Here is an 11,384-nt window from a genome sequence, read left to right on the forward strand (position 1 = left end):
AATTCACATAAATTCAAATATAATGTTCAAAATCCATACTTCCATATGCAATGTAAGAGTTGGATCTAACTCAATAGAAATATTTTACGACAAATGCAAGTATTAATAATCTTCTAATCATAAGGGCCTCAATTGCTTGTCAAGAGAAATTATTAGGTTAAACTGGGTGTGCCTAATCATGTTACATACCAACACCCAATCATATCCTTGGAATTGCTTAGGAGATTATGAAAAGTTTGACCTAAATGGATAACTAATTGAAAATCATATAAATTTAAAAAGATTTAGGTTCTGTTTGGATCAAAGATTTGAGTTTAAAAAAAAAAACATAAAATAAAGAGAAAATTCATCTTTCATTTTATTTTTTCTCCTATGTTAAATTCTATTAAAAAAAATGAAAGTTCATTTTTATTATAATTAAAAATTAAGAAAAAAATAAATATAATTACGCAAAATTAAAATTTTGTTCATGATTTTAGGTATATTTTTTATTTTTATTTTTTTTTTTACTTTTTTCAATAATTAAATATGAAAACGTGGATTCCTTAATATTTTTCTTTTCTTTCTTTAGTATTTTCAAAATTTCAAATAAGCTATATTGATGGTATAAAATGTGAAGTGATTAGCTTGCTTAATAAAAAATTTTTGATCCTTAGACCCCACCCTAAGTTTAACACAAGCTAACTAATCAACTCTTATTTAGCATGGAATGATTTGTAATACTAAAAAAGTAGTAATCAAACTCATGTGAAGAGAGAGAGAGAGAGAGAGAGAGAGAGAGAGAGAGAGAGAGAGAGAGAGAGAGAGAGAGAGAGAGAGAGAGATGGGAATAGTTAAAAAAAAAAAAAAAGGAGACTGAATGATCAAGGGCATGTTTCATAGATGATCTTTGACATATGTTACCCTTACAAAATGCATGACTTTGGGCCCTAAAAAAATCTTTTTCTTCTTTAGCCCATACCACCAGCATACATTATGATCAAAAAAAAAATCCTGACCAGATTGGTATATGCCAGTACTTCATATGAATTGTCAAGTTTAATAGAGTTTGAACCACGTTATGGCCTAATCCTAATAGGGTATGTACGTAGGTAGAGCTTCACGGGCAGAATGCTATCTGAGTGATCGTAGATAGATTGATGAAATCTGCTCATTTCATACCAATGAAAGTTGGCTATCATTTGAGTAGGCTAACAGATTTGTATGTGCATGAGATTGTAAGAATGCATGAAGTGCCAATGTCCATTGTATCAGATCGAGATCTGAGATTTACTTTTCGATTCTGGACGAACTTGCAGGTGACATTGGGGACAAAACTTACTTTCAGTACAACGTTCCACCCTCAGACTGATGGACAATCGGAGAGGACGATTGGAAGATATGTTGCGAGCTTGTGTGTTGGACTTCGGTGGTAGTTAGATACAATTTATGCCACTTGTAGAGTTCACTTATAATAACAGCTTCCAGTCTAGTATCGGGATGGTACCGTTCGAGGCTTTGTATGGTCGGAGGTGTTGATATCCTTTGTGTTGGGATGAGATTGGTGAACGTCAGGTGTTAGGACCTGAATTTGTGCAGCAGGCGTCTGAGAATGTGAGTTTGATCTGGGAGAGGATTAGAACAGTTCAGAATTGGTAGGAGAGTTACGCAAATGTTCGTCGTCGTGATTTAGAATTCGAGGTGAGGGCTAAGGTATTTCTGCATTTGATTTAGAGTTCGTTGCCGTGATTTAGAGTTCGAGGTGAGGGGTAAGTTACGACCTTTATTTCCTGGAAAAAACAAAAAAAAAAAAAAAAGGGAGGAGAAAAAACTTGAAGGAATTGAGGCGTACAGAAAGAAGGACAACAATACAGTAATATCATAAAATGAACTTTAGATTTAGTTTTATGAATGGGGAAAATTAATTGCAAGTGTAAAAGAGTAAATTTGCACTAAAAAGTAACATCATATAATCATTACCTAAGTAAATATGATAATGATTGAATTGATATTATTGATATCCATTAATAAGGTGAGTCAAATTGATGGTAAGTTATTATTTGAACTTGACTTTACTTTGTTCTTTTTGAACTTGAGTCAAATTTAAAAAAGGCTTTGAATAGTTTAATGAGTCAATTTTAGTTTTAAAAAATATTTTATATTTGATGTATTATATTTTTATCCATACGTATATTTAGTGCTTAATATTATATATAGTATAATTGCATTTAATATTATATATAGTATAATTACATTTAAACCAAAGAGCTACCAATATATATATAGGGTATCACACCGTTAATATTTTGGTATGATAGCATAACATGTGACTAAAAAAAAAGTGGCAAATTTAAGTTGTGTTTTTCAATTTGAATTTTAAGTTTATTTAAATCATAAAATTTAATATGATTGTATAAAATGTAACAAACTAAAGTCGTGTTTTGATACATGGATTTTAAATTTTAAATTTAGATTTATTTCGATCTAAATAAAATTTAATATTATATTTTATTTAAATTTAGATAAATTTCAGTTAACTTAAAATTTAAAGCTCTCAAACATAATTAATCATTAAGAATGTATTAATATATTATTATTAAAAATAATTTTATATATCTTCATAGATGTGAGTACAGGTGAAATAAACTAAGAAAGGTTGCAAAACTTTAAAGCCCAAAAGATGGCCCAATGAACATCTAGGCCCAATAAACTTCACAACGCTCTTGATGGGAAAATGTTAAAGGACCCATGATGACACAAGCCCACACTGTTACAGTGGAAACACCTGCTAAGAACACTTGTCATGTTGGCCTGTATCATCAAGATCTTGCATTGCATAATACCACTTCCCTGAGCTCTATTACTTATATTTGTAAATTTTGTGTACATGTTAAATTATATTAAACTTCTTTCAAATTTAGACATTTTCAAGTCTAAATTTTGAAATTTATATTGTCCAACACTGCCTAGCTAATTAATATAATTTTTAATTCTTATTTTCTCTTACTTTATATTTAAAAAGTTAGAATATAGACTTAAATTTGAATTTATATAAATTTACCTAATAAAAAAATAATTTTATGTAAATAATCAGTCCACAAGTGAAAAATAGAGAACCAAAATTTCTTGGTTTTGTAGGGATTTAAACATGACAGAATTGAGCCCAACCTTGGATACTAACCACTAAATTAATTGGTTTGGCAGTGATAATGAAAAATTGAAATGATCGAATTCTATATTATTAAATTTTTTTTATTTTTTTTTTCCAAAGAAATTTCTTCTTAGTGCAATAATTGGTTTAAACGAATCTTATATTAGTATGGGAATTGATAAAAATTCTTGCTAATTAGAGTTTTTTTTATCACATTTTTTGTAAAGACATTAAATTTTCATATGTTCAATTTTTTGATTGTGAAAATCAAAATTAAACACAATCGAACTTTATTCTAAAAAATTAAACCCATTAGCAAACCCTATGTCACTTTCCACTAAATTGTCTGCTTTTGATCCCACCTCAGTGGAAGATCTTTCTTTATATCAAAGTGTAGTGGGCAATTTGCAATACTTGCTATTTATCATACCAGATCTTGCCTTTTCACTATGGTAGTTGGTTTCGTGGAGTTTAATGAAACAATCCACTATATCCAGATCTAGTATGAAGGCTATCACTTTTGTTTGAGCTGAGAATTTTCTTATCAAAACATCCTCTTCTTTAGTGTGATAAATTGGGGTTTAGAGAGCTCATGCTCGGCCTACATAGGCAATGTGGGACTAGACGCACACCAACACTCCCCCTCGAACCCATGACAAGGGAAATGAGGCGAGGAGGAGTCCAATCTATAGAAGAGTCAAGTAACTCAAGGCCTAATTCTGATACCAAGTTAGAGAACTCATTCTCAAAACCTAAGTGTTAAGGAGAGAGAGTTAAGAGGATCTTATATTGGCTTGGGACTGTCCACAGAAATGATATAGGACTGAAAATACTCCAATACTTGCGATGCATTCCTATACCAAGCATATTAATATTGACTATCATTTTGTACAAGATTGAATTCAAGTAAAAACTCTTCAAGTCTCTTTTCTTTGAAGGATGATCAACTTGTCAACATATTTATAAATTCGTTATTAGTTTAAGATTCTCAACACGTAGACCAAGACTCACTATACTTCCGTACATACTTGGCTCATACAAGCATATTAGCAATAGCAGTACTGATCATTTTGAGACAATTCAACAGCAAATATTGAAGACATGCTAAACGACAATCCTCAAATAATTTTCCATGACATACGTGTCGTATTTCTATTTGTCATACCGAATAAAAGAATATTCCTACTTGAATGTCAATAAATACCGCCGTGTCTGAATGTATGAGAATGGTGCAGTTCCTCTCCTGAGTCTCCTCAACTTATTTTGTTATCCCTGTTTTATTACCTTGGCTCTCTCTCTCTCTCTCTCTCTCTCAAACTTTGAACTGAGATTAATGGCGAAGGGCAGTACCATTGTGCTTTACCCAGCTCCCGGCGCAGGCCACCTAGTTTCCATGGTAGAGTTCGGAAAGCTCATCCTCTACCACCACCCTTCACTCTCCATCTCAATTCTTATCTCCGCCGCAGCACACGACGCCGCCTACATCGACAACGTCTCCGCCACCGTCCCTTCCCTCTCCTTCCGCCGCCTCCCGACCGTCTCACTCCCCCAAGACCATCCCGCCTCCTCCATGCCCAAAGCCCTGCAGTCCTTCGACCTCACGCGCCTCAACAACCCCAACCTCCGCCAGACCCTCCTCGACATTTCCCAAACCTCCACCCCCAAAGCCCTCGTCATCGACTTCTTCTGCAGCGCCGCCTCCGAAATCGCCGTCGAATTTCAAATCCCCACCTTCTTCTTCTTCACCTCCGGCGCATACGTCCTCGCCTTCTTCCTCTACCTTCCCACAATTCATCACCGCAACACCCCCCGGACATTGAAAGATCTCCCCGCCGACACTCACCTCGATGTCCCCGGCGCACCGCCGTTTCTGCTCTCCGACATGCCCCAGGAAATGCTAAATTTCGAGATTTTTTATCGGAACTTCTTATCCACGGCGATCCAGATGGCAAAATCGGCAGGAATCATCGTGAACACGTTCAGGTTGTTGGAAGAAAACGCAATCAAAACAATTGAGGAAGGTCTGTGCGTCCCCGGCGATCGAACGCCCCCCATTTTTTGCATGGGGCCACTGGTTACCACTTCCGCCGCCGCCGACAAGAAACATGATTGCTTAATCTGGCTGGATTTGCAACCGGAGCGAAGCGTCGTGTTTCTGTGTTTCGGGAGTATGGGGCAGTTCTCGGAGGCGCAGCTGAAGGAAACGGCGGCGGGATTGGAGAGAAGCGGCACTCGGTTCATGTGGGTCGTGCGCAATCCACCCACCGGAGGCGACACTGGGCCCAATTTAGCGGGGGGCAAGGCGAGCTTGGAGTCCTTGCTGCCGGTAGGATTTTTGGACAGGACGAGGGACAGGGGTCTAGTTGTAAGGGACTGGGCGCCGCAAGCGGCGGTGCTGAGTCATGACTCGGTGGGCGGGTTCGTAACTCACTGCGGATGGAACTCGATTCTGGAAGCGGTGCGTGGCGGGGTGCCTATGGTTGCGTGGCCTCTGTACGCGGAGCAGAGGTTGAACAGGACAGCGTTGGTGGCGGCGATGGGGGTGGCATTGCCGATGAACGTGTCGGAAAACGGGTTTGTGAGTGCGGATGAGTTGGCAGAACGGGTGAGCGAGTTGATGGACTCAGAGAAGGGCAAAGCGGTCTGGGAACGAGTCGCGGCAATGAGAGATGGTGCAATGGAGGCAATTAGGGCGGGGGGATCGTCTATTGTTGACTTGGTCAAATTTGTCGACTCACTGAGACTAGGATGAGCGAGTTGGACGACTCAGTCCTGGTCAAGGACTCGGTTGGCCAAATAATTCACTGAGACTATGCTTGATAACACCATGTCGTATATTTTGGACTTTTTAATAATTAAAATAAACTATTTCTAAGTACGATAATAACCCTAACCTTATCAATAAGGACATGCCCCTTGAGAAAATAGTAATACTAAAAATGTAAAGAAAAAAATTATGATGCTATCAATAATTTGGAAGTGTCAACAAATGTGCAATATGTGGGTATTGTGTAGAAGGTTTACTATGGGCTAGCCTTCAACATCACATCTAGATAAGCTTGACTAATATGTGATTACAAATTTTCGTGCTAGATTACATAATCTTTTAGATGACTATGAAAATGGATGAATATATTTTAATTCTATTTTTAGAGAGTTTTTAAATTTATATTTGAGCTGATTTTGGATGAAATATAGTATAAAATTATATAAAAATTTATTTAAATTTAAAATATGAAATTCATGCTATGAACGCAACTTAGTGTTAACCGGTTGTTAAGAGACTAATAAAATAAAACTGAGCTTAACTTCTTATTAGTGGAATTATGATGATTTTGTCAAGTATGCCTAATAATTTAATTAAGTAAATGGGATAAAGTATTAAACTTTAATAGATGTAAATTGAATCAATAAATAGCTTGGTAATGTACAACCTCAATGAATTCAAAACTCAAGAGTGAGGGGTGGTCGGAGAGAACAATGAGAGAGTAGAAAAAAATAAGAGAAGAAGATGAGAGTTAGGAGGAGAAAGAATACAGACAAGGACAAGAGTTTTCAAACAAAAAAATTATAAAGTACAAAACATAATAGAAAAGAAAGAACTTGTCACATACAGAGAGAGAGAGAGATATCTAACAAACATTAGACCAACTACTATTATCACGTATTTACATATAAACCGAATATTTACATAAAAAAAATTTACAAAACAAGAAATTACAAACCAAACCCAAAGTATTTAAATACATCAAATAATGAAACATAAAATCACTAAACTTAGAAAAAAAAACTATAGTTTTAACGGCTTACTTACTATATAAATATCTAAAATTCTATTTTGAATAATTGAAAGCTTAATTATAATGACATTATCATATATTAATTTTTTATGAGTTCAGTTTTGGAAACTGATAATAAAGCCTTATACCCTGTTATATGTATAAGGTAGTACGGTAGTATCTAAAAAAACTAATATGTGTGTTGTATATATGGTGGATTCATGGAGAAATTATACAAGGTAGCTTGCTTTTTGGATGTGAAATATGTGGCATTAATTTTCACATTTATTAACATTAAATGCATGAGAAGCGAAAACTTATTTATCAAGAGGAGAGGGGTAGAAATGAAATAGAGATTAAAAAATGACTCATCCAAGAAATAGTAGCCAATAACACTTAACTTTAAAGAGGTACACAAATAAATGTTTGGTGCATTGGAATGAAATAAATTTGAAGTAGAATGAATGAAAATTACATAAGGTCTAAAATCAGGACGATCAATTTCATTTTATTCTAGCCCATTCTTGTCTAGTAAACAAATCATTAAATAAAAACATCAAACTCTCTTCAAATTTAACAAAACAAACATGAAATTTTTACAAAATATAAAAATGTTATTAAAAACACATGAGATTTGACAATGAGATGCACTTTCTCTCATTAAGGTTTTGAATAGACCTTCTTCTTTAGCATTTGATCTCTTGAAGATTGAAAGGGTTGACTAACAGTTAGACAAACTTGTGGAGTGTTTTCTCGATTATTTTTTTTTTTTGAAAAAATAATTCTCGAAATAACCTTGACGTAATCTCGCTACTTAAAGTACGAGATTTGTCACGTATCATTTCGGGGATTATTTTTTCAAAAAATATATTATTTAATATATTTTTTAATAATAAATCTGGAAAAAACTTACTCACCCTCTCCTCTCTTCAGCAAAGTTTTTTGTTGCCTCGAAAAGCTACCAGCTAACTAGCTAGCTAGCTAGCCACCCACCTACGCAGCTAGCTCTAACATTAAATGGGTCTCTGAGTGATAGCCAGTATGAGTGACATGAACCCATCAGCGCTGCACCACATCCACCAGGCCCAACCGAACTCTCTACACACACACACAGAGGTTGTACCTAATTTAAGCTTCTCCACGGCTTCAAACAGTGATGTGGTGTGATTCTTCAACCACAGAACCATTAATTCATTTTTATGTAAACCCTGTTTAATTCGTTACATGTAATTATTTCATTATTAGTGTTAGTGTTTGTGCATGTGGATATATTGTAACAACCCCGACTTGCTATGTGGGTCTAAAGTGTTACTTTAGTGACGTCAGTGTACCTAATACTTTATTCATCAAATATAATAGGTAAAGAAAATAAAATATAAAATTCTCAAATTATATTACTAGAGTTCTAACTATCTTTACACACAAATATATCAATTTTCACATAATTACATCCCATAAAACTAAATAAAAATAAAATCTCTATTTGCACACTACCTACATAATTTTACACATCTAGCTCAACTTCTCTAACCTGCTAGATCCAATCTCGAGGATGTTCTGAAAAAATAGTTTGTAAAGTAGGGGTGAGACACAACTTAAAAAAGGAAAGACTGAGTTAATATTAGTGTGTGGCCAATATGCATTTAGTATACAAAAAAAATTCTAGTTCACTACGCAGATAAATATATTTATGAAAACATTCTTATTTTACACTCACACACACAAGTAGCTTCTCTCTACTCTAATACCATTACTACTACCAGGGCACTCACATTTCTCAGTAAGTCCTCAAAGTTATTTTATTAATTAACCGTATTCACATAAATTAATAGATATGCATATAAGACACTCCCTGTGACAAACATGTCCTTTACATCCTCATGACACGGGTTGTGCGGCCTGAAGCCTAGACTAATGTACTGGGGGATCCACCCAGACAGTAGCCATCTATACTCTCCGCTAACATATTCCATAGGTACATGCAACTCCAACTGTGTAAGAACCCGAAATATGAAAAATAAGTTTAAATATTAAGTGAGGGGTAAAATTGGAAATTGCTCGGGTCAAAGGGCTATAAAAAGAAATTCTCATTTCTTTCAAACTAAGCACACTTAGATTTTTATCTCTCTCTCTCTCACTTTAAACCTCTCCCTACTCTTTCTTTGTAGAATTCTTTGCTGATCGTTGACAAAATCGGAAAATGGAAGCTACCACGAGGATTGTGGAAGGATTCTCTACAACTTCTATCGATTGGAATCTCGTTTCGGAGATTTTTGGGTTTCGACGTAAAATCGAGATAAGGCTCGGTTTTCAATTATGATCTGGTAGATTTGTACGTAACTGTCTTGTGAACATATTTTGTACTGTAATTTGTAGGTTTTGGAACTCGGTTCGCTGTTTAGGGACCTTGGAGTTCGGGATTTGCTTACGAGGTTAAGGTAAGGGGAACTATGTTTATATTGGTTATTTTTGAAATCGGACTCGATGAAACTGTGGTCCACAGTCCTATGTGTGTTTTGGCTACTCATTTGGGGGGATCTAACGGGGAAAACAATGGGTTTTTCATTATTACAATTTTGGGAAAAAAAGGGGGTGATGGGCTAAATCTCGGATTTTGTTGAAAACAGAGTATATGTGTGATTTATACTGTGATATTGGGATGGTCGTACCTGGACTTTGTTTAAACTGTATTTGTTTGGAAAACCATGATTTAGATTACCAAATAAGTGTGGTTTGTTTGGTTATATGAGCATGCATGTGTGTGTGATATGTTGAAATGCTAGTAGGAACACGATTTCAAAATTGTTCCAAGTACTGAGAGTGTTCAGCTCTATATCCGAGGGCGTGTTATCGCCTGCCATGTAGGTAAAAGTGTCCAGCTCTATATCTGAGGGTGTGAGCTTATTCCGACAGATCAGGCCGAAGGGTGTGGATCTACCAGTTTAGCGCCGGTATGATGCCATGGGAGTCGGGGACTAGCTATGTGCCAGTGGCGCCGTGTTTGCGGGTTGGTTACGGTCCAACGCCGTATGTCGCGGGCTGGCTTCGAGCCAAAGAGTGTGGCGACATTGAGAATTATTTATCATGTGTATATATTGTGACGGGACTCTTTTCAAATTTAACAAAAGAAACATGAAACTTTAACAAGATTTAAAAATATGATTGAAAACACATGAGATTTGACAATGGGGTGCACTTTCTCTCCTTAAGGTTTTAAATAGACCTTCTTCTTTAGCATTTGATTTCTTGAGGATTGAAAGGGTTAGACCGACACTTACACAAACTTGTGCCTCCTCTTTTTGACTATTAGTTCTCATGTCTTTTTCTCCCTCCATTCTCTCATGAGCCATCCCAAAAATGATGATAAAAATTTGGCCAAAATTGAAATAATTAATAGAGCCAAGTAAAACTTGGTTGTTTTCATTTAATTGAGAAATTTATTCGGTCACTTTGATTTTTCACAAAATTTTATTTTCAAGTATTAGTTTGGTTTAATGTTTTCAATTAACTAATTTAAGTAATTATAATATCAATGATTTATAATTATATATTAATAATTTGATGCATAATAAAAAATTTACACTTTTATGTTTTTTAACTTTTTAAAATCCCCTTTATCTCTAATTTGATGCAAACAGTTGGGTCATACCTGTATCGATATTGAATGTGATTCGAATATTGTAGTTAATTGGATTAGAGTCAGGAAGTGCTCATTGTGGTATTTGTGGGATTTTTGGGAGCAGTTTATTGGTTTATTGGAGGGAGTGGATTTTTCGATAAATCATTCGTATAGAGAAGGGAACAAAGTAGCAGATGCCTTGCCTCGACAAGGTGCTATGGGGAGGAATAGTTTGTTTACAAATAGTAGTCAACTCCCTAAAATTAGCAATGGTTTGTATAAATTGGAGAAGATGAGTATGGCTTATATGAGGTATGTTTAGCTGATATCTTTTGATTTTTGCTCATGCTTTTTGCTGTTTTTCTTTTGTTTTGTTATGTTGTGTGAGTTTTGTTTTGTAGGTCCTAATTTGTTTTGTTTTGTTTGTACTTGTAACCCGATTTTGGCTGGATATTGGTGTTATTCTTTGGGAGATTTTTAACGTTTGTCTTTTGTTATCTCTCATTGATTGTCTTGTAACCACGGTATTCCTCCGCAAAAAGTGAGGATTTATCAATAAATAAATGGAGGTACAGCCCTTCCTTAAAAAAAAAAAACCCAAATGATTAGGGACGTGAAAAAAAAAAAAAAAACTCTTCTCACTTTTTTTTTTTAGTTTGCCAGGCACATATCTCTTTGTACACATTTAAAACCAGTTAATTGATTTGAGTAAAGTTAAATTTGATCGGTGTTTGATAGGATACATTTGGTTCAATTCAATTACCTTAATTCCTTAACCAAAAATTTTCCATTAGTTAGATTCACCCCTAATCACAAATGCTCTTAAATTACTAATAATAGTTCATTCAAAAAGCGA

General features: G+C 35.1%; 1 protein-coding gene across 1 annotated transcript; it reads left to right on the top strand.

Annotated features, from left to right (window-relative positions):
- Positions 1–4,357: 4,357 nt before the first annotated feature.
- Positions 4,358–6,008, top strand: LOC131145511 (anthocyanidin 5,3-O-glucosyltransferase-like). Its single transcript, XM_058094647.1, has one exon. It carries the CDS (start codon positions 4,464–4,466, stop codon positions 5,880–5,882), a length of 1,419 nt encoding a protein of 472 aa, XP_057950630.1. The 5' UTR covers positions 4,358–4,463; the 3' UTR covers positions 5,883–6,008.
- Positions 6,009–11,384: the final 5,376 nt, after the last annotated feature.

The sequence above is a fragment of the Malania oleifera genome, chromosome 13, assembly GCF_029873635.1.
Source record: "Malania oleifera isolate guangnan ecotype guangnan chromosome 13, ASM2987363v1, whole genome shotgun sequence".
Taxonomy (NCBI): Eukaryota; Viridiplantae; Streptophyta; class Magnoliopsida; order Santalales; family Ximeniaceae; genus Malania; species Malania oleifera.